At 31.6% G+C, this 25271-nt stretch overlaps 1 protein-coding gene across 3 annotated transcripts in view; it reads left to right on the plus strand.

The window, feature by feature from the left end:
- LOC107445969 (glycine dehydrogenase (decarboxylating), mitochondrial) overlaps positions 1-25271 on the plus strand; it is a 47253-nt gene that overhangs the window by 20126 nt on the left and 1856 nt on the right. Inside the window, exons 11-24 of one of the 3 annotated variants that reach the window (XM_043051278.2) lie at positions 1896-1976; positions 3527-3630; positions 4886-4970; positions 5778-5819; positions 5894-6036; positions 6779-6854; positions 7773-7898; positions 8834-8913; positions 10759-10941; positions 14077-14330; positions 16402-16497; positions 17518-17625; positions 20948-21012; positions 22855-22935. In XM_043051278.2, the coding sequence (XP_042907212.1) occupies positions 1896-1976; positions 3527-3630; positions 4886-4970; positions 5778-5819; positions 5894-6036; positions 6779-6854; positions 7773-7898; positions 8834-8913; positions 10759-10941; positions 14077-14330; positions 16402-16497; positions 17518-17625; positions 20948-21012; positions 22855-22935 (1524 nt within the window). Of the gene's footprint in view, positions 1-1895; positions 1977-3526; positions 3631-4885; positions 4971-5777; positions 5820-5893; positions 6037-6778; positions 6855-7772; positions 7899-8833; positions 8914-10758; positions 10942-12746; positions 12930-14076; positions 14331-16401; positions 16498-17517; positions 17626-20947; positions 21013-22854; positions 22936-25271 lie in introns of all 3 variants that reach the window. The other 2 variants (XM_043051279.2, XM_071178152.1) reach the window with 2 other exon arrangements.

Below are 25271 nucleotides of genomic sequence, written 5' to 3' on the forward strand. Positions count from 1 at the left end.
TATATCTTGTAATTTTCTTATGGTTTATGTCAACTTTTTAAAAATATGCTTCCTCAAATGGTTAATGTGCCACTTTTAAGGTACTTTTTTCGTACAGAGTAAATATTAGTTTGCATAAACCACCAATAAAAACAGATATTTCAACTTCCTCTGGCTGAACGCTTTTATAAGTAAAATTGCTATAATGTGACACCTGAAATTGTTGTTTTCTCCTTTCTTGCTCTTCCATAGGAGCACATTTGAACACATAAAACACTTTGATAACACATTTTTTTCTTATAATTCTCCGATCATCAGCTTTTGAAATCAAGTATATTATTTGTAGTCATTTCCTTTACAGTTAATAGTTACTTTTAATATTTTTTATTTTCTTGCAAATACCATAATATACCTCTGAATCACTCATTGTGTAATAAAAAGCATTAACAAAAAAAATTTAAACTAAATAATTAATTATTAGGTTATGCGAACAATTTCATAAGCAACAACGGTAACCATTTAGCTGTATATCTCCAAGTTTATTCTGAGAACATGACATCTTAAGTTTATGGCATGTTCTCGAACTGGATTCAAACTTCACTGCATAAAATATACTGTACCAGGTAGAAGGATATGGATCATTTTTTATTCTAAATCAGGGGTGAAAGCGAGGTGGGAAAAAGGAAAGACTGGTAGTAAAGCCATTTCAGTTATAGCTAGTTTTCGGGAGGAGTTAACTTATTCTTTTTTTTTCAAACTATTCAACAATACCTACTTAATCTTGGAAAAAGAATGGTAGAATGGTAGAAATCACATAAATCTCGGTGCGCGAACGGCATTAACCGATTCATCTGTAGTAATAAATCGATGATGAGGAGTAGTGAGGAGGAATGGAGATGGGAAGAAGAGGGGGTGCTTAGCACCAAAAAATCGAGAGGGGGTTCGTGTGAGTCGGTTAAGGCTGAGTGTATTTCGTGTGCTAGGGCAACACCATATCCCTGTGGAAAAAGGCAGTGATGGGGCTAAATTTAGTGTCGTCGTCAATTAGTTCTATATCTAGGCGTGAGTTAAAATTGCTGTTGGTACAGGTTTTCGCTTCATCGTAGAAATTTTTATTTAAATTTTTTATATAGACGTTGATGTCATCAATTTTAAGATCCCTTTTTATACTATTATTGCTAATGCATTTAGGTGCGTCGACGAGTCTTCTAATAATCTTCCCTTCTGCCATAGAGAGTTTAATTTTTAAATGATCACTTAGAGTGTTAATGGCGGGNATAGAGAGTTTATTTTTTAAGTGATCACTTAGAGTGTTAATGGCGGGGCAGGCATAAGTTAGGATTGGCCTAATTGCCATTAGATAGACAGTGCGCTTGCATTTTAATTCTAAAGATGACTTCGAGTTCAATATGGAGTTGAGGGCCCAATAGGCACCATTCGCTTTCTTAATAATGTTATTTATGTGTTGTTTCCAACTTAAATTAGAGGTGATATTGACTCCTAGATATTTTGCACTTTTTGTGGGTTTAATGATCTGCTTGTAGAGGACAATATCAGGAATAGTTCTACCTTTCTTCTTACTATTGAAAATAATCATTTGGCACTTATCCGGGTATAGTTAATCTTGGAAAATAAGCAGTTTCAGATATATATAATGCTAAAATTATAAAAGAAATCTTGCTAATTAGAGATATTTTATTTTTTTCGAAAAAAATACTAGAATGAAATGTGTTTCGTACCGGGTTTTGCTCTTTTCCAACTTGCTATATAAGGGCTTTCAGCCATGTTCTAACTATATACCTATGTCAGCTGTACTTAAAAATGCAGGAATATCAATTTTGAAAATAGATGGAAATGGCTGGTTTTTGGACTCATCAATTCAATTAATTCAGCATAGCGTAATATTTATTTCACAGGTGGGGGTATCGTTGGATGAAACGATTGAACGGAAGGATTTGTGTGATTTACTCTCTGTGTTCGAATGTCCCCAGACTGTGGTGAGTGCTTTTTTTAAATTCATTAAAAATTACAATTTATTATGCACCCAACTGATGCACATATATTTCTATAGATAGTATTGTTTTACGGCAGAGAATCGTCAACAATCAATGCAACTTTAAGCTATAACAACTAGAAACGTTATTAAGTATTAAAAGAAAGCTTTTACCAAAAGATATATGGGTGTGGGTGATATATATCTTTGACCATCATGTTTTAGTTCGAATCATTTAATTACATTTGTTAAATGTTTTAAAATTTGTTATGAAATAAGTTTGAATTAGTGGTTTCCAACATGCGGTACACTTACCCCTGAGACTATGTAACAAGTCGGTTCGGGTACGTGGAAATACTGGAAAACTGGAAAACATACTGGAAAAAAAAGCATAAATTCTCTTTGGAAAAAAAATGCGAGAAATGTCCTGTAATATCCTATGGCCATAATTATATCTGATGCCTTTAATTATATCTTATGACTTTAATTACATCTTATGACTTTAATTAATATCTTTGCCTTAATATCAATTAAAAGAGCGCTAGGCGATTTTCCTGTACTCATTTGTATCGTATGCTACCAAGTATATCGAACATGTCATAATCCGAATATCTGTAGTGGCATGTTGAATAAAGTTTATGGAATCAGCAATTTTTAAAAGATTTACGTGTTATTTCATATATTTCAATAATTTTCACACTTGAGTCTCATAGAATGTCATTGTGCCCAGTTTTTGTGTTAATAAAGGGGTAGTAAGGGAGGTAAAACAATTTTGATAGAAAACGAGCTAAACAAATTTCCAATTTCCTGATATTTTATGAAATAAAAATATTTCTTTTTCATAAAAAAATAGTTTCATCGAGAAAAAAAAAATTATATATATANTATATATATAAAGAAATCATATCACATCACTTAACTCAAAAGGAATTTTAAAATAAATTAAATGTTCTTGAATTAAAGATTTAAAGATACGAAATGGATAAATGTTTTATTGAACAACATAAATGCAAATTAAATATTTTAATTCATGGAATTAAAATCAAAGTTGCATTATAGCTCAAAATAAGATTCAACATTCAGCTCAGTACTTTCCCTCATTTTAGTTTTTCTTTCTATTCGACGTTCCTTACCTTCGTTGTGAATCGCTGGAATAAACTCCTACTGGTGCACTTAACACACACTTTGCACACGCCAACTCATGATGGGTGACCTATATTTTATTTTATTATTTTATTATTTTTTAATATTTTCATTTTTTTTTTAATTTTTTTTAATAATTTAATTTTTTGTTTCTTATTTTACTTTATTTTTATCCTATTTTACTTTTTGTCTACAAACAGAAAGACGTTACAATAAAAATCATAGAATGTTTTGAGAAAAGTTTTATTTTAGATATTTGATATTGTACAAATAATACGAATGTTAAAGATAATAGTTTTAAAAAAAACGGTTGTATGCTTAATGTTCATACAGTTGCTATAACTTGACGACTCAACATTAAAACGTAATACATTGCCATAGAATATATTCTGAGTGTTTGTTGTGTTCCAGGAAGAATTGGCGGAATCATTCGAGAATGATCTAAAGAATACTTTTTTCTGGGGTGAAGAATTTCAACGGAATCTTAAAGTACTTTCTCATCCAATCTTCCAAAAGTAAGAAAACCACGAAGTTAAATTTTAATAATTTAAAATACTCACATAATTCTTGAATTTCATATTATTCATGTTTACTTCTTGTTTTATGTCCTTCATTAGAGCACGTACTTATTTTTTCTTCAATATACTGCAAAAAATTTGATATTATTCGAAAATAAAATTACAGTTTTATTCAAGCTTTAATGTTGAGAATACTTTCAAATGCAGCTGACAAATGGCAGTTGTTTTTATACTGCCCTCATTCACTTAATTGAAGTATCACTGTATTTTTATTACCATCGTTAAAGAGTATGCGGGTTTTTTTTATTGCTGGTATTGGTTTTAGTTAATTTCAATAAGTGAATGTCAGCGGAGTTATTCTGCGAATCATTGTATTACGAAATATAATAATTTATTTAAAAATTAGATAAAATTTTGTCGATTGGTCCGGAACTTCTGAGTAGATTTGTAGGTTGATACAATACAAATAAAATAACCAATCAGCAGTTATAATACTCAGCGTAAAGTCACTTATTACTCACATTACGAGTTGCAACAAAAATGCAAGTTTTAATATTTCCAAAACAATCAGAAATATTACCATATTATCTCAAAGTTAACTGGTTGCTGCTGAAAATTTCGTCTACTTTCGTTTTTCATCTCTACATAGGGTTATGGTCTGGAGAATAGACTGGCGAATATTATTATTTTCTATAAAATCGTTTACCAGATGAGCACTTCGGGAACGTTCGTTAGAATAAATGAGTCCACAAATCTGGCAAAGGACCTCTCTTTTTAAGATATGCGTGGGTGTACAGTTTAACAAGACGCCTGTCCCTGTTCAAACTTTCATACCTCCCATATCATAATAATAATGATAGATTTTTCGGAAATTGGAGGACAGATAGGCGATTCTTATAGGTCTTTCCACATCAATGCATAAGCCAAAGACACTCGCTACCTAAAATTTTAATATATATATATATATAAAAAAATTCATAAAACCAAGNTATATATTATAAATTTTAATGTCTAACTTTCTTAATTCATCTCCAATGCTATAATCCTGGAAATAAATCTATCTTGAAGGGGAAATCATGTATCTTGAAAAAAGTTTTTAAGCATATAAAACTATTTTTTAAGGTAAAGTTATAAGACGCCAACATATCTTACAAATATTTTTAAGGTATCTTGGAGCTCCAAAATTGAGCTCATCACGGTGTTATACTTTTAAACGTTTTATAATATTTCTCATCTGATGGACATGTTTCAGGTATCGATCTGAAGCCAGATTAGTGCGGTACATGAAAATCTTGGAAAACAAGGACATCTCTCTGGTGCATTCGATGATACCTCTAGTGAGTAGTTTATTCACTTATTTATTTAGTTGATGAGCAGATGTTGCTTCTAGTTTTCATCCATTCTACAATTAGCAGAATGTAGAGTGTTTAATAAAGAAAGATAGACAAAATTTTAAGGGGTGATAGCATACATCCAAGCAAACAACTTTCATCAGAGAATGAGCGGCTGGCACCGAAGGTGTTGCTAAACGAAGCAAAAACCCACAAACAATGGTTTTAAGTGACAAAAAGAAATTTATGAGGGCAATAAATGGTCAAACTAGTGACCGATAGTTGCTATGAACGCGATAGGACGGTGAGAAAGAATTGACGAACATACTGAAAGGCGTATCACGCATTATCTCTGGCAAAAATCTGACGAGAAGGTCTTCTACAGATTCAATGGGGTTTTCCTATACAAGAGCATTCAGTTTCCACAAAAATTATTCAAGGCATGAAAGATCTGGAGTGAATTGTGGCCAAATTACAACACCAAATTTCCAAATGCTCTTACATTTTTTCGATTTATTTTTGCCCTGCATTTTTTGGTGAAGTTTGTTTACCAAAGTTTCAAAAATCAATTTTGCGAATTTTTTTCTGCGAAATCAAAATTTTTTTGAGAGCACAGACTGATTTTGTTTAACTTCTCATCCCAGCTGGTGTAGGAAAATGAACAAAAATGTGTTCTTTAACTGTGATGTATTCTTTTGAATAGAATCTAAGCATTCGTCATAGAAATTATTAAAATTTGAAATTATTCTTAATGCCAGTAATGTAAGCTCGTGCACTTCATTAATTGACATAACTCTTTAATTTCCTTTGCAGGGATCTTGCACGATGAAGTTGAACAGCACCACCGAAATGATGGTTTGTGTTTCCACCTCTCTTTTTTTCATGATCTCGATGGATTTATTTCTTTAACATAGCGCTTTTCCTTCCAGCCATGCTCCTGGCCTAAACTAGTGAATATTCACCCTTTTGTTCCACTGAAGCAAGCCCAAGGTTATCAATACCTATTCAAAGACCTAGAGAGAGATTTGTGTGAAATCACCGGATATGACAGTATTTCATTCCAGCCTAATAGGTTAGATTTTCTCTTATCTTCATTTAATAAAAACTAATTACTTAATTAGCTGAAAAATTCTGTTTGGTTATTTGACGGCAAATCGAAGCTGACTCCTTCTCTGTTAAAATATCCAATGATCAACTTAATCAAAATAATCTCTTTCTTTTAATAAAATTCATAATTCTTTTATAAAAATTCTCTATTTTAAAACTGAAAATATTACTTTTATTTTTTAATAAAACAAATTTCTCACGTTTCAAAAGTTAACTTTAAAAGTCAACTATCTCATTTTTTTAAAAATAGTGTTAAACTATGTATAATTACAGAGGGTAACTAAACAGAAAAAGTTTCTAAAATGGTTTCACTATTTTATTATTATTATACATGAACTAAGATGAAATAAATTCTCGATTTTGCCCCGTTTCAAATATGCATTTGAAAAATGCCCTAATATTAAAAATAAACATAAACAAAATGAAGCGAAATATTCCAACTTGAGTTTTCCTGAGTTCACTTAAATATAAGCTTCATCTAGAGCTGAAAAAAACTGATCAGGGTTAAAATTATGTTTTTCGCAAAAATACACAGCGTAATAAAAGGTGTCTGGGTTTTCCTTTTCATCTTTGGTGGTTCGCAAATCTATTATATAATTTAATAAGCCTGTGTGTAACTTACTTGAGACTTTTAAAGAGAAAGAAGAAAAAATAATTTTTATTTCCCCCTTTCTTATTAATGTTTCTCTTTCTCTCCCTCTCTTCAGCGGTGCACAAGGAGAGTACGCTGGCCTGATGACCATCATGTCGTACCTTAAAGCAACTGGTCAAGAGAACAGAAAGGTAAAGCATCCAAAATTATTCTAATACCTTTTCGATAAAGATTCATCTTCACTTTAAAATACAAATGATGATATTCTGAGAATTTTGAAATTATTGACGCTGTCCATCTCATAGGATTTTATATGCATTAACTCGATTTCGGTTAGTTGAGTTTTCCTAAGAAAAAAATTCCAGGAATTTTCACAAATTAATTCCTACTATTGAAGCCATAAATCGGTCTTGGGAATTTAATATCACACCATACGTTGCAAATGTCGTTTGATGCAGATCATTTGAAAGCATGTTTTTAGTTTTTATCTTGAGTTTTGTTTTTCTTCTTTCAGCTAAAGTTAGATAGACTTACAAACTGATTGATAAACAGCGCAATTTATATTGCAAACAGTACAAATACAACAGTATGGCGAATTTTTAAGCTTAAGCGCAGAAATAAATCGAAGTAATAACGCAAAAGTCGTTATGAGTTTTAGGCATGGGAATTTCATGTCTTTTTGATGAGCGTGTCAGATCGATGATCCCTATGATGATTTTTATACAAGAAAAAAAAAACTAACTTAAATCAAAAGTTTAAAATAGTCATCTGAACTAAATATGCTTCAAATTTTTAATTTTCATTCCACTATTAAATCAATTAATGAAGAAAACTTTTTTTTTCTGATGATATAACCCTTGACTTTTTTTCCTCTCTTTTTTATAACTCACGATTTGAGATTAACTTATGAACACATGGGGACAGATTTTTTTTTCTTTTTTTTTTTGTAAATTTTGTTTTTACTGCTTAACAAAAAAAATTTAAACCGAACAAAAAACTGTTAAAATTTTATTATTTCCAGGAAGAAGAAAAAAAAATCTAATTCTGAAAAAAATATTATGGCACTTTTTATCCTTGAGTTACTGTTAACCATTTATTTGTGTTTCTAGGTGTGCCTTATTCCGGTGTCTGCCCACGGCACTAATCCAGCGAGTGCCCAAATGGCAGGAATGAATGTACAGCCAATCAATGTCATGCCTTCAGGTGACATCGACATCGGTCATCTCAAAGAAAAGGTCTGTCTATTTTTCTTCGACTTGCTGCGGCAACGTGAAATGCATCGTTAGAAAGTTTAAATTTTTGTCTAATATATTTTTAAAAAATGCCATAATAAAGAAAATGCTATCAAACTCTGACGATTCAATGAGAGAGAAGGCGAGGGGGGAAAACGTAAAACACTGCTTCATTGAAAGAGCAAAGTTGGAAGTTTTAGAAATTTAATAGTTGATAAATTTTCGAATAATTAAAAAAAAAGTACAAAATAACATTGTAAGCTAACTTGCATTATACAATTATTTCATATTTTCAAAAGCACGTTTAAACTTCTTTTAAAGAAAGGTTTTGAAAACATTTTCTTTTTAACCCTTCTAAAAAGAACCAATTTTTAAGAAAATAAATCTTTTAACCGCTTTGTTTTAATAAAACTTGAAAAAAATCTTTAAAAGGCAAACATGTACTTTTATAAGCACCCTATATTTAATTACTTAAAGTAAAAATGGCGTTTTATCAGTCATTAACTTTGCAAATACAGTATATTTCTCAAAATATCATGTTTAAATGCAAATAATAGGCTGCAATGCCAAAAAATTTTTCCTCTTTGTCATGTCCGCAACTTTTAAATTAAACTTTCTCACATTTTATGCAATTTAAAAAATTTGCATCATAATTTTCTTAAAAAAACTAATGCAATATACATCAAATACATTTGTTGACCTTTAATTTGATATGGGGCTTATTAAATTTATAAGAAGAAAAAAATTTTAAGCATGCTAGGTTAAAAATAGTTTGGAATCACTCTCAATTCGAATAAAAGTCATCCAACTCCCTCTTTATCGAAGTGGGCTATGATTGTGGCGAATCTCCGATAATACTAATTAATTTTATTAATACTTTCCCCTATTTACCGTCACGTATTAAGGTGTCAAAATTATTTAATGCTTTTCACTTCCAGCTTGAAGAATTCAAAGACAGAGTTGGATGTATGATGATTACTTATCCATCTACAAATGGAATATTTGAAGAAGGCATAAGGTGACTCTTTTCTATATTTACCCTCCATTAAACTTTCTAGTTTTCATTTCCTTATTATATGTATTATAATTTTACTTTAATATATATTATTATGATTTGAAATATTATGAATTATTCTGGATATTTTACAGATTAGAAATATAATTTTTACAAAGTATTGATTATAAAAAGGATACTTTTATAAAAATCACACCAATACCATAACTATTATATTAAGAACTTTGCGTTTCATTTCCTTTTACAGAGATCTGTAAAAAAGACAAAACCTTTTCTCGTGATCTGAACTTACTTAACTTGACAAATTAATTTCATCATGATTTATGGATTGCATAAGTTAATGCAATTAAATTAATTATTTTAAGTAATGCAATTATAAGTTAATGCAATTAAACTATTTATAATTAATAATTAAAATGCACCCTCTTAGAATTGTTTTTAGTAACTGATCTTTATGACGATTCCTTGCAACTAAATTGTAAAATTAGTTGCCAATTAAAAAAATGTATTATTGAGATTGGCTGTTATTCTTTATTTTTGAATTATTAATTTAAATTTTTCATGCAAATCAATTATAACTTGAATCAACCAATCAGCATTCGAAGCATTATTTTTATTATTTTACTTTCATTTTATTTATTCAGCAAATATGAGGGTTACATTCCATCATGATTTCTATTTATAATAATAAGGATGAACTTTTTTTTTTGTTTCTCATTTTATACATTCAAGTTTTTTTACAAGACCATTTCAATTCTTTTAGCTGTAATAAGCAAAAAACATTTTAAAACTCACCGAATTTTTTTACTTGAAAAAAATTAACAGCCTTAACTAAAAGACATACATAAAATACTATACGACCTAGTTAGAGCTGTGTTGGCTCAGGGGATAGAGCGTTCACCTTCAAAAGAGATGAACCGCTTTTGAATCCCAACGATGGTTGGTGGATACGCATTCCGCACCCGGCTCGCACTAACAGCAATACTGACGAAAAATATCCTCAATGGTAGACGGATCAAGGGTTGGAGTCCCTTGCCGTCAAACAAACTGTGGGAGTTGGTCGCGTTTTCTTCTCCATGTAACGCAAATGCGGGTTAGTTCCTTTAAAAAGTCTTCCACGAAAGCAAATTTCTCCCAATACTTGATCCAGGAGTTCCCTTGTCTTCTGGATTGGGTTCAAAATTACAAGACTACGAAGTTGAATATTAGTAGTCGTAAACCCAAAAATTGGGTCGGCTGTTAAACGACTGATATAATATCACCCCCTAGCGTATGTACCACGAGTTTTGAAACATCCAGTAAAATGCATCTGCCGACGTAAGCTTTACAACAAACAGTTAATCTCTAAAGTAAATGATCTTATATAGTAAAGTGGCCGTAGTATGACGTTATATATAATATGTTCAGAAAATAAATGGTATCAATATTCAACTCTTTCAAAAACGAAAAAAAAATTTTGAGACAAATTTTAATGTATTAAAATAGTAATCATTCTAAGAACCACATATACACTTATTTTCTTTAAAATTGCAACACTTATGAGGCGAAATGTTAAATCGTGCCAGTTTCAATGTCTAACACTAAATGTGTGCACATTGAATGCTTCTTCTCTAGTATTTCGATTTCCTTTTCAAAAAAGAGAATCACTGTGATTTGGTATTGACTGATATGTAAGCTGTCGCGCATATTTTTATGTAATACAATACAAAATGAGAATATACTGTTTCTTTTAACCTCCTAAATAAAATACTGAAATGTTTGTCACTTATTAAAAGTCCTTTAAAAAGTTGTTTTTTCAATTTTTTTTAACGGAATTGTTTTAATGAATTATTTTTCTTGTGTGCGTAGGGAGATTTGCGATCTGGTGCACTCATATGGAGGTCAAATCTATTTGGATGGGGCGAACATGAATGCTCAGGTTGGCCTTTGTCGTCCGGGTGATTACGGTTCTGACGTCTCTCACATTAACCTCCACAAGACATTTTGCATTCCACATGGGGGAGGAGGACCTGGAGTCGGACCCATCGGAGTGTGAGTCATGACCTTACTTGTTGAATCACCTAAGTTTCAAGTATTCATATATTGTTTTTATTTATTTATTTTGTTAATTCTGGGTAGGTAGGTAGGCAGGTAGGTATTTTATTTACATCGCACTAGAGCTGAACAATGGGCTATTGGCGACGGTCTGAGAAACATCCCCGAAGATGATCAGAAGACATGTCATCGCAATTTTGATCCTCTGCAGCGGGGATGACTCCTCCGATTTTCTGCAAAATATAATTAATAGTTAACCATAGATTAATTCCCACTTATATTTACAAAAAAATTAATAATAATAATAATAATTTTTTTATTACTNTTTCCGCTGACGCCCAGATAAGGCGCTAGTTCTAAGAAACCAGGCCTTGAGCTAACAAACCAGTATTTTGTTGGCGTCAGCGGGACGTTGACGTCACGCTGACGCCCAGATAAGGCGCTTGTCCTAAGAAACCAGACCTTTAGAATTGCTTTTTAGTAACTGATCTTTATGACGATTCCTTGCAACTAAAATTGTAAAACAATTTACCAAAAAAATTTTTTTTTATCGTGATTGGCTGGTATTCCTTATTTTTTAATTATAAATTTTAATTTTTCCATCAAATAAATTATGACTTGAATCAACCAATCAGCATTCGAAGCATTATTTTTATTATTTTATTTTCATCTTATTTATTCAGCAAATATGAGGGTTACATTCTATAATGATTTATATTTATAATAATAAGGATGAACTTTTTTTTTTATTTCTCATTTTATAGATTCACGTTTTTTTACAAGACCATTTAAATTTTTTAGCTGTAATAAGCAAAAAACATTTTAAAACTCACCGAATTTTTTTACTTAAATAACATTAACGATCTTAACTAAAAGACATAACTTTAAATACTATATGACTTAGTAAGAGCTGTGATGGCTCAAGGGATAGAGCGTTCCAAAATGATGAACCGCGTTCGAATCCCAGCGATGGTTGGTGGATACGCATTCAGCACCCGGGTCGCACCGACCACAATACTGACGAAAAATATCCTCAATGGTAGACGGATCAAGACCTAGAGTCCCTTGCCATCAGACTAACTGTGGGAGTTTGTTGCGGTTTTTTCTCTCCATGTAACGCAAATGCGGGTTCGCTCCTTTAAAAAGTCCTCCGCGAAGGCGAATTTCCCCCCAATACTTGATCTAGGAGTTCCCTTGTCTTCTGGATTGGGTTCAAAAATTACAAGACTACGGAGTTGAATATTAGTAGTCGTAAACCCAAAAATCGGGTCGGCTGTTAAACGACTATTATAATATCATCCCCTAGCGTATGCACCATGAGTTTTGAAACATCCAGTATAATGTATCCACCGACTAAGTTTTACAACAAACAGTTAGTCACTAAAGTAAATGCTCTTATATTGTAAAGTGGCCTTAGTATGACATTATATATAATATGTTCAGAAAATAAATGGTATCAATATTCAACTCTTTTAAAAACGAAAAAAATTTTGTGAGACAAATTTTAATGTATTAAAATAGTAACCATTCTAAGAACCCAACATACAATTATTTTCCTTTAAACTGCAACACTTATGAGGCGAAATGTTAAATCGTGCCAGTTTTAATGTCTAACACTGAATGTGTGCACATTGAATGTTTCTTTTCTGGTATTTCGACAAATCAATTTTGATTTCCTTTTCTTTTCTGATTCTTTTAACCTCCAAAATAAAATACTGAAATGTCTGTCTATTATGAAAAGTGTTTTAAAAAGTTTTTTTTAGGGGAATTGTTTTAACGAATTGTTTTTCTTGTGTGCGTAGGGAGATTTGCGATCTGGTGCACTCATACGGAGGTCAAATATATTTGGATGGGGCGAACATGAATGCCCAGGTTGGCCTGTGTCGTCCAGGTGACTACGGTTCTGATGTCTCTCACATTAACCTCCATAAGACATTTTGCATTCCACATGGGGGAGGAGGACCTGGAGTCGGACCCATTGGAGTGTGAGTCATAACCTTTCTTTTTGAATCACCTAAATTTCAAGCATTCATATGTCGTTTTTATTTATTTATTTTGATAATTCTGAGTAGGTAGGCAGGTAGGTATTTTATTTACGTCGCACTAGAGCTGAACAATAGGCAATTGGCGACGGTCTAGGAAACATCCCCGAAGATGATCAGAAGACATGCCATCACAATTTTGATCCTCTGCAGAGGGGATGACTCCTCTGTTTTTTGTAAAATATAATGAATAGTTAACCATAGATTAATTCCCACTTATATTTACAAAAAAATTCATAATAATAATAATAATTTTTAAATTACTTTTAAATAAAATTGTAAAATTTTTTCCCCTTAAGTGATAATAACACGCCTTCTTTCAGGAGAAGAGAACTCAATCATCATTATATCCTTTTCCGGAGCTCATACCTACTTTTTTTCACAACAACCTCTTTTTTAATTGAATGACTTGTCATTCTTCCTGACTGAATGGCTATTATGCGAACATTTGACTAGGTATAGCTGAGGAATTCACTTATGTGAATACTTACAAGAAAAAAAATTCAGCAAAGAATCATGAAAAAGCATCGAACTATTACTAAATATCACAAAAAGAGCCGTGGTGGCTCTGGGGACAGAGAGTTCGCCTTTTAATGAAGTAAACCGGGTGCGAATCCCCGCAATGGCTGGTCGTAATGAATTCCGCACCCGGCTTGCACCGACCACAGTACTAACGTAAAATATCCACATTGGTAGACGGGTCATGGATTAGAGTCCCTTTGCCGTCAGGCTAACCGTGGGAGGTTTTCGAATTTCCTCACCATGTAACGCAAATGCGGGTTAGTCCCATCAAAAAGTCCTCGACGAAGGCAAATTTCTCCAAATATTTGATCCAGAAATTCCCTTGTCTTCTGTATTGGGTTCAAAATTACAAGGCTACGGAGTTGATTACCAACTGTCGTAAACCCAAAAATTGGGTCGGCTGTTCAACGACGGTTATAAAACAAAAAATAAAATGTCACAAAAAAAAGAGAATTTTTCAATCCTTATATTTTACTTTTGCTATTATTTTATGCTGTCTATCCTTTTCAAATGTGCTGGTGAGTGCCTTCAACAGTTCAGACACTATAAAATGTTCTTTTTTTTTCAGAAAGGCTCACCTGGCACCCTTTTTGCCATCCCATCCAATCATCGATCCGTTGGAAGGATCTACCACCAAATCATTCGGAGTGGTGAGCGCCGCACCCTGGGGTTCTTCTGCCATTCTTCCCATTTCATGGGCCTACATAAAAATGATGGGACCCAGAGGACTGAAGAAGGCCACAGAAGTCGCCATCCTCAATGCCAACTACATGTGTAAGAAGCTACAGGACCACTACAGCATTCTGTTCCACGGGAAGAATGGTATTTTTTATTATTGTTTGAAACGTTGTTTGTTCAACCCTCCCTATTCACCTAAACTAGAATGCTTATAGTAATTACAAATAGAATGCCATGTATAAAGGAGTAGTTCAAAAAAAAAACTGATGGTACTGTACTTTGTATATAACACGCATCGTCAGATACTAATTTGTGTCCTATTTGCACTGGTATTGATGGAATGCTCTGTTTCATCTGCATCATATTACATGCTATCCTTTTGATAGATTCAACACTACACTCATTGGAAAAGTAAATTTTATTATTATCATTACTACAAAATGGCAAATATTAATATCTTCACATAGATTGAGTTGTAATAAAATCTATAGTTTTTCATGTTGAAGTCATATAAATAAGTCCAAGTGAGAAAAATGCTGCTTAATCGTTTTTGCGATGGCATCGTGATTCAACTATCAATGGCAGTTTCTACCATTGTGGAAACTCCTAAAGATGGAGTAGATATCCACCGTTTTTAAGAGGCTCAAAATATTTTTTTAAACACTCACTTCTACTTTCAATTCCTCTGCACGCGAATAATTTTTCTTACTAATGTAGCTTGAAAAATATTTATGTTAAGCAAATCATTGTTATTTTTCAGATCAATTCAAATATACTGTAGCGTTTGATGTCACTTTACTTAAATATTTCCTAAGTTATCTCGCCAATCACATGCAAATAATAATAATATTAATAAAGTTGCATTACAGAAAGCAGATAGCGAGTGCATGGGGGATCAAGCCTCGTGTCAAACAGACTTTAATTTCGTATTCATGCTATGTAATTAGCGAAGGACATATAAAACCACTACTTACATAAAAAATTGAGAAAGCATCAGTTTTGAACCAGCAATCAGAGGTGCTATCCGAATGACAAGGCGTGATCTGTTCAATTTATGTCGTAGCAAAAGCAAAGCTAAGCATTAATTAAGCTTATATTGATACCCCAGCTTTATATCAAATCTACACAAAAATTTGTTCTAAAGAGCCGCTTGTTTCGCACACATACAAGCTTGTTTGGTACATATTAAAGTTCTATTATTATATTTGATACCATCTCCTTGTCCGTCACCATTTGTCACACACATACAATATTTCCAACTCTTTCAACTTTTTTAAAAATTTAATTTTCTTCAACTTTTTTTAATTTTATCAACTTTTTTCAAATAAATTTTTTTCAAAATTTTTTTACAAAATTTTTATAATTCAATTTTTTTTAATAACCACTTTATTTCATGATTGTTATGTCGAAAGCTATCATGTCTTTCGAACATTTTAATGATCCAAGAGCAAAAGTTATTTTTATTTTTTAAAAATGTTGATATTTATCAAAAGACCCTTGAAAATGACCCTTCTCTTCAAGAGTTTTAAATTCATTACAGATTTCATAATACAGGAATGGATACCAAAATATAGAAGCACTTAAAAAGTAAGATAAACTTGCAAAACCGTTTTTTTTTCCTTCTTTTTTTTAAAAATCTTGCTGCGAACGTACATGTAAGGAAAGACTGTTAGTTGACGTAATTCATACGATTCATCTATTTATTCAAGAGATGATTTGAATCCATAAGAAATATTTTATCAGATTAAAGAAGAAGAAGAAGAAGAAGGAAAGAAAACTTCTAACTTAAAAACTCTTCCTTCGATACCATAAAGTATAGATTGTGCACAACACCTCTCCTATCCCTCCCTCCTACATACCATAGTTACAGTGAAATTAATATCTGTCACACTTTCAACAAATAACTTATTTTGAAAAAGGTATTCGTATTTTCAAATGATATTTACCTTGATTGTTTTTAATTTGCTTTGTACAGTAAATCACTTCCAAAATTGAAAAAAAAAATTTTTTTTTTCCTCAATTGCCTTTAAAGAACACAGAATTTCATCTTTCCTATAGTAAAATATTCCCTTGGCTATTTTTCATCTTATACCACAGATTTCGCTTTTACGTAGTACTATGAGTATTATTTAATCTAAATATAAGATAATTGTTATTCGTATCTGTATCAGTACTTAAGAATAACGTATTTACGCATTCAATATTTGCATTTCAGGAACCGTGGCACACGAGTTCATTATTGATGTCAGAGATTTGAAGAAGACGGCCAACGTCGAAGCTATGGACATAGCCAAGAGACTGCAAGACTACGGTAAGATATACTACTTCGCACCCTCTTCTTAGCACAGGCAATTAATTATAATAATAACAAAAAGGCTAACTAAACTGATGTATATAGGAGGCAAAAAATTATCATATTTTTTCTCCATATAATTTAAATATAGCTCTTCAAAAGATATAATTCATTGTAACCAACATTGCCTACATTCTTAAAAGATGTAATGAAAGAGTTTTTTGCTGAGATATGGTCTGTACTAACTAATTAGCATGTTTGAGGTTATCTTCTGAAACTAGTCCTAGATCGTAAATAAAACGTTTTTTTTATTAGTTTTTTTTTATTATTTCCAATGGCAAGGCAAAATGGTACAAATAGAAAGATGAAATAAATAACGAATACAAATGTACGTAGGATAACAAAGAAAGAAGATCGAAGTCATTGCCTTAAAAGTTCTCTTGCTTCCCAATATCTTGAGGACTCAGTGTGTCCACTAAGGGCCCCACATAGAAGTAGGTGGTGCTTGCCCAATTTCTCTCCAGATTTACAAAGTGGACAAAAAGGCGTGGTGGAAAGGCCTATGCGGTATAAGTGAGCAGAAAGACAATCGTGGCCTGTATATAAGCGGAAGGCAGCAACTGCATCACGTCTTGGTTTATCGGGAATTTAAGAAGAGCTTATATTTCTCCAACTTTTCAAAGCTGTGCGAGTCTGAAGATCTCGCAATGAGTTGATTTTAAATAAATTTTTAATATAGAGATTGATTGTTGGACCTGGAGTTTCTTGGGCTGTGATAATCCGCCCGCATTCCACAGTAAGATCTCAAGTTTCATAGTAAGTGATTGCCGAAGGCTGTAGATCATTTAGCCGCAGATCGTTGCCCGGAGTTCACCACGAGGACGTAGATCTACGTTGCACTCCATAAAAAGTTATTCAAAGTGTTTTATTGTTTTTAATGCGCGCTGTACATTCTAATATTTACACTCTTCAATACCTTCTTTGCCCATAATGCTTTTGTTATTTTGTTCATTTATAAATGTAGTTCTCTATGTGCAGGTTTTCATGCTCCCACCGTGTCTTGGCCCGTGGCAGGATCCCTAATGATTGAACCCACAGAATCAGAAGACAAGGACGAACTGGACAGGTTTTGCCAAGCCATGATAAGTAATGCTATTTCACTTATGCATAACTAAATTTTTAAGAAAAAAATTTAAACATGTGATAAGTTTTAAAAAAACATAAGAAACGTCATTTTGAAAGAAATAAAAATTAAAACTCAGCTATTGACGAAAATGTAAATTGCATATTTACAAATAAATTAATAATTATTCCTCGATATGGGGAAGAAATCTAATCATTTATAAGTATTATAATATAATTGAGCGATTTGAAGAAAACTGATGTTTTGGCCATTCATATTTTGCGCTGCGTGATTTATTGTTTGTTCATTAATCTCTTTAATATACTCCCACTCCCTAAGAAAAGGGTTCAGAGAATAAAGGACCGGGACCTCTTAACGTTATGGATATCAAGGACTCGAAGCAACATGATCAAATAACGATGTAGATGTAAACTCAGCCGAACTCAAAAAGCTGGAAACATTATTTGGAAATGTGCTGTGAAATACCTACCTAGCTACCGAATTGGAATGAAAAAAGAAACCTTCCCCATCAGAAGACATAAGGTTTTAACATGTCAAAAATTGTAACCACAGTCAAGAACTTGAGTATTAGACATTGATTTAAATATGAGGAAATATTGTTCACCCGATTATTTGCCAACAAATAAAGGTCGATAAATTATTTTAAGGCGATAGGACTACAAAACTGAAATTATATTCTGAATGGCAGAAGCGTGTACCTTCTTCTTTTGTTGAGAGGTTCCAATGTGGATTTATAACTAACTAGCTGAATACTCGTTCTTCGTTCGGAGTGATCAGTACTGAACAACACTATGAAATCATGCAGAAAGGCAAATACCGACACATTTGAGGAGCTTAGTGGAAGAATAAGTTAAGTGACATTTTAGGGGTATTTATCAATCAGCGAAAATAACGCAAATTGGTTGCATCAATATGGGTCTGTTTAATGTAACAGAATTGTTTTTGTTGTCACTTTAATCTTAACAAAACCAATCCGCATTAGATATTAATATACTTGCATGATTTTAGTGTACTTGTATGCAGAAAAGCTACCCTCCCTGAAATGCGCTATTCTCGTTTCCATAGCAGCAGACGGCCTCTAACTTTGTGACGGGGGGAGTTCTTACCGTAGACAAACTATAGATTCGTGTTGTGTACAGGCAAGGGAGGAAAGCTTCAGAAGCGTTAAAATTAGCGAAATAGTTGATCATTTTTCGACATCACTTTGCTAGATTATTTTAGAATTCCGATTTTTTAAGATGTACAAAATTGTTTACAATTTTTGTAAAAAAAAAGAACATTTTTGAATATTTTCAAATGCGGTATCTTTCGATAACAACCTACGGTTTTTTAAAGGTTAAAAAAAGGTTTAAATTTTAAAATGTCTCGCATCATATACACTAGCAAAACAAATGTCCATATTTATAATTGAAGTTAAAAATCAATTATCGTATTTAACTTCAAGATTTTTAAAATTTAAAAAAAAACTTCGTTACCAATTAATTAATTATACGTTACCTTTTTAAAATTTATTTAATAATAATTCCATCTAATAATGTTTTAGCTATTCTAAAATAGAAACTACAATTAATTCAAATTTTGTTTTATTTCCTTAAAGTTATTAAATATTCGGTAATTATCCCTGTGGTACATAATTATAAAGTATGCATCACATTTTAGAATTTATTTTTGGGAGTTTTTTAGTTTGAAAAAAAAAGCGCGTTTAAATTTTAATCCAACACAGCAAACGATATTATAATATCTTGTAAAATCATATATATTTTTCCAGGTACTGGAATTTTTTTTTTTTCAGTATTTGCTAGAAAAGATCTAAGAATAACAATTGCTTTCCTATTTTCAACTTACCGACTTTGTTTTAACTTTACACTTGCTACGACAGGGGCTTAACTTTGGAAAAGTGTTCTCGATTTGTTTTTCACGTATTAACGGCATTTAAAGGTCTGATAATTTCAAATGAAAAAGGCTAGATAATTTTACTAAAGAACTAATAAAGTGCTAAAAATCTTTGCTCTAAAAATTATCTTTCAGAACCACTCTTCTCTGTGCGCAAATGTATATTATGAGCAAAAATAACCCAACGCAAGCTACTGAAATTATAAGAATGTATAGAAGAATTCTTTTCTTTTGAGAATATTATGCAGGGTAAAAATGTACAACGTAAATAAGTGAAGAAGGTAAGAAGTAACAATGTCGCCAAAATTTCACCTACTAGTACTTTAGCAGTAAAATTAAAGTAATTATCTTAATAATAAATAATTCTATATAATCATTACTTTATGGTTAAATTGTGTTCATAATCGTTCAGATTTACATGTAAGATAGATTTAAAAGCATAAATTTGGATTCTGAAATAAATAAAATGGAATAGGCGGGATAAATAAAGAGAAACATAACATTCTAAAAGTTTTCATAAGTAATAAATAAAACAATTGTAATCCCAAAAAGTGATAATTTAACTTACCTATGAAATGTATAGGTTCGTTATTGAAAAAAAAAGTTTCCGCAACCAAATGAGGAGCAATAAATCGCCATATTTAGCAATTTCCGGTTTTAAAATTTCAGCATGGAATTTCTTCCATTGAAATAATGCAAGAGAAACGGAGGTTACGTGGTTTCATTATGAAGCGAAAAACAATCGTCATGTGTGCTTTATCTAGTCCAGGGGTTTCCAACTTACATGAGGCCGGGGGCCGTAATTAAAAACACCAGTCAAATGGCGGGCCGCAACCTTATCAAAATTTTATATAGGCCTGTTTTATGCTTGAAGGAACATTAAATATTACTGTCAGATTTTTATCAAGTTGTACAAAACGAAAGTATTGAATTACAAATCAAAATACGAAGTAGAATTTTACCTGAGAAATAAATTTTTTGCGCCGTTGGCATGTCGCTTCGTTTCGTGGTACGTTGCTTCGTTTCACAGAAACGAAGAAATTAGGCTTTTTTAACGAAAGAAAAGTATTTTAAACCCATATAGACTTTGTAGCCATATTTAAACCATATAGATAAATTGTCCTCAAAAAATAATAACTAATATTAGTTCGCGGGCCACAAAAAAAGGCTTCGCGGGCCGGACGTGGTCCCCGGGCCGCCAGTTGGAAACCACTGATCTAGTCTATGGGAAGGAGGGCCGAATTTTTTTTTTCGGAAGTGTTTTACGTTTCTCTGGTCTGGATGAAAATAATAAAGTTTTTCATATATGCATGCGTCTTGAGTTATGTATGTTTTTTTTTTTAATTTTAATTATTTCTTTTTTCTAAAAGTGTTATAACTTCTCCATTGTATTTCGAAACTCTATTTATTTTCTATTCATGTTTAAAACAGATATCAGAGAAGAAATTCGAGAAATTGAAATTGGGAAGGCTGATACTGAAATGAACGTCTTAAAGGTGAGACTTTTTCAATAATTTGATTTTTTTTATCATTGTTTTAAAACGCACAGTGCAGATTAAAAGGGGACTACGCTATTGGGGCCATATTTCCAGGTCTCCAAACCTTTTTAGAGCCCACTAAAAAAGTCCCTTAAAATTTATGAATATATATAACTGATTTTTGTTATTTTCTAAAACATTCTAAAACATTATTTTTCAGTAAAGGCTTATTTTCGAAAATATTTCAACTAGGGATGGATACATAAAAGATATTCTATAGTGAACGAGTTCTTCAACAAATCATAAACTATATTTCTAGCAGAACAAATGTAACACAAATAAAAACATCATTTAAAAAATGGAGCTGTATCAATACTGTGCACACACTAGCCTCATTATTAATGTCAAAAGTTTGTCATACAAGACAATAAAGTAAAGGAAAAAGATTTCCAATGTTTCTTGAAATTCAACCAGATTGTAACTACTAGCTTTATGCCGGTAGTATTTATCGATTCATCTGTAATTAACAGTCAGGTTGAATTAGAGTTTGGATTAAATGGGTCATGTAATTTAATTCTTAAAAATGTGCAGTTTGTAAGAGCCAGAATCAAATTTAATGATAATGGGATGAAAAGTCGCCTTTTGTAGTAATGTTGTGTTTCATTAATCCATTTGTGCCCGGCATCCTTTTAAAAGGACAGATGCTTTTTTAATATAAGTGGTAATAATAAGAGGTTTATTGGTATGATTAATTTTGCAAAAAGATAAGGTAACTCGGCCTACCATAATATGTGTAAACGTTTGTTGTTCGATCTGATGTAAGGCACATTACTTTTTTAAACTTAATATGGTAAGTAACAGAAATAATTATCCACTTGGTATAAATTAATATGTACTACCATTTTTTTCAGATAGTAGTTTTTCATATATGGATCGGTGCATGGCAGGGATGCCACAAGCGACTAAAAGTGTAAAAAGTGGTAGAAATTCAATTCACTTTTATTTATTTATTATATTTTTAATTAGTCAATAGTAAACTACCATTAGAACTTATTCATTCAAATTATTCAAAGCAAAATCATCCTTTGCGTTCACTTTCAAAAGTAATCTCATTAAAAATATGCTATAAAAAGTTCCTAATTTTAATCTCTTTTAATAAAATTTTTAATTTTATTAGTCGCCACTTTATTGCATTTTTAGTCGCCCGTGGCAACCCTGACTTGGACATAAATGGATTAACACCTAGACCACTGGCACTTGCAGATCCCTAGTCAAATGTATCGACAAAAATACACGTTAACAGGAAGAAATAAGGCTGAAGTACATAAACCGTATTAAATCCGGTCACCCCAGGCTCTTCCCTGGGACTGCTCGCTACATCGTTTTAAATTAGTTGAATGTCTTGAAGGTTAAAGTGATGTCCTTTTTTATATTATTACCGGCTTTGAACTGCCCACCCAATTCTGAGCTTATGGCTATAAATATTCAACTCCGTACCCTTGTAATTTTGAACCCAGTCCAGAAGACAAGGGAACTACTGGATTAAGCAATAAGAACAACTACCTTTCGAGAAGGACTTTTTTGATGGAACTAACCCACATTCGCGTTATATGGAGAGGGAAACCATGAAAACTTCCCACGGTTAGCCCGACGACAAGAAGATTTGAACCCTTCACCCGTCTACACCTGAGAATATTTTACGTCAGCACTGTGGCCGGTGCAGGCCGGGAGCAGAATTCGCATCAACCAGCTATAGCTGAGATTCGAACCTGGGAAACCTGATGCTTGTCACCTCCAGCACTTTGAAAGAGGTAAAGTACGAAAATTATCTGAAAAGTCTTTCTTTCTTTTATTTTTTAGATGGCGCCTCATACGCAAAAGGTCATCTGCTCCACTGAATGGACTCGACCCTATACAAGAGAACAGGCTGCATTCCCTGCGGTATACTCTACTCTCTCTCTCTCTCTCTCTATACATACATATATATATATATGTANTATATATATATATATGTGTGTGTATATATTGAAAAAAAGTTCTTGACGGCACAGCGGCACCCTGTAAAAATGTCATTTTCTATTAAACTAATATTTTGAAAGTTGCATTCAAAAAAAAAATTATAATAATAATAATGTTTAGACTCCATACCCAAGCGACTAAGTTTGAAAAAATCATGATTTTTCTCCCCCAAAAAAGGGAATTTGAGCTGTAGAAACACAAATGTGAGCTTATTTTATAAATAAAGGCTTTCAGTTGAAACTATTATTCTTGAAACGTCAGACGAACAGATCAAAGAATAAAATGTGTTTTTCCATCAGAGACGAAATTGATGTTTTAAGAGGAAAGGAAAATTCTGCATGCATGTTAGCATCATGCAATCATGAATTGGTTGAAGTAAGAAGCTATGAATAATAATTTTTTTTAAAACAATCTAGACATAAAGTATCAAATTGAAAAGGAGAAAAAATTATGAAGGGGCAAAAAAGACTTTATTTCAGATAATTCAATCATCGATACAAAACATAGAACCATTAGCTATATTACATATAAACTTAGAAGAACTTAGAATATAAAAAAATAGAATCAAGAAGTTTAAGAGTAGCAATTATTCTCGTTTCCTAATTATATTCTTCTCACATTTTTTGTTCATCTATTGACAATAGTTTTAAAGGCATTTTAATTTTTTTTTCTCAATTTTCAAAAAAAAAAGCAATTAATTAAGAATTTAAGTACCACAAGTAGATTTAAAAGCTTTGTTAACACTACTATTCGAAACAAATATCTTTAGACAATCAAGATAAATTCCATTTTTACGTTTTTGGCTGATCCATTCATGATAAATTTTAAATTTTACTCATTTTTTTTTCACGATATTTTTCACTGAAGATATTCGCTAATTAAGCTAGACAAGAAGACATAGTAATGTAACCCTTTCTCAAAATTACAACTACAGATATTATTACTGCACTTTGTCTTAATATGGAAACAACATTTTTTTCAAATAAAAAAGATTACTTTTTGAAGTAATAAAGGGATTATTAATAAATCATACTAATTTATTTCATTTAAATTAATCCCATATAACTTTTTTAATCATCCTAAACCCAAGTGCCAGGGTTTCAAAAAGATCCATTTTGGAAAGAGATAATATGCTCGAAAAATCAATTTAATCTGACTTCATTCACATCTTTCTGTCAATCTCTTTACCCATATATAGTAACAAAATCTTAAATATTTATATTTTACTTGAACCATTTTACCGTAGTAACAAAATGTACAACACTCTTTAAAAAAATTGATTTTACTGAGAGGATTACAAAAAAACACTTAGTCTAGTCACTTTACAAACAAATTTCTATTATAAAAGATAAAGTTCAAAGCATTATCTACAAATCGAGTTCAGATTTGTGTTTCTACCATCACCCGTTCGGATTTATAGCAAAAAATGCGCAATTTATGGAGAAATATCAGTTTTATTTTTCAAACTTTGTCAATCAGGGGCGGAGTCTAAATCTTATTTCATTGAGCTAACTTTTTAAAAATTAATTTTATACCAAATGGCACCTTTTAAGGATGTGCCGTGGAAGTTTCGTAGAAATGTTTTCCCCCATGTTAAAAAACCTCACCTTAATACACACTTGTGTATACATCTTCATAACTCGAGAGGCTAAAATATGCTTAATAATTATTAATTAAATGATGAAATTTGTCACAAAAGCAAAACATTTAAATTCTCTAAATTCTAGTTTAGATGCGAACATATTTAATTATTTGCATATTATGTGGCAACTCTAATGCTGATTATGGGAATACAAAAGCTTATAAAATTCATTGTTCACTTATGTTATACCTAATTTATAATTAAAGGGGACTTTTAAACCTATTTATCAATTTTTATTTCAAATTAAATTTAATTATTTTATTTTTTGTTATATTTTTGAATCTCAGTGTATGATATTTTTAACTTTACTTCATTTGCAATTTTGATGCTTTTTTCAATAAATTGGATCACTGATTTGTTATAAATCGCATTAGTCTATTTAAAAAATGTTGTTTTGATATTTTCTCGAATAAAACTCGACTTTTTTTTAAAAGCATTACACTAGTCTCCGTAAATGAAACTCGTATGTTATAATAAGTAATAATTTTCCATCAAGTATTATAATGAATTAGATATTTATTTTTAAAATTCGATTAATTATTTAAGATTTGAATTTTTAATACACAACTTGTTTTTTCATTTCAAATACAGCTGATTTTAAATTATTTAATTTTAT

This window comes from Parasteatoda tepidariorum, chromosome 1 (genome assembly GCF_043381705.1).
Source record: "Parasteatoda tepidariorum isolate YZ-2023 chromosome 1, CAS_Ptep_4.0, whole genome shotgun sequence".
Taxonomy (NCBI): domain Eukaryota; kingdom Metazoa; phylum Arthropoda; class Arachnida; order Araneae; family Theridiidae; genus Parasteatoda; species Parasteatoda tepidariorum.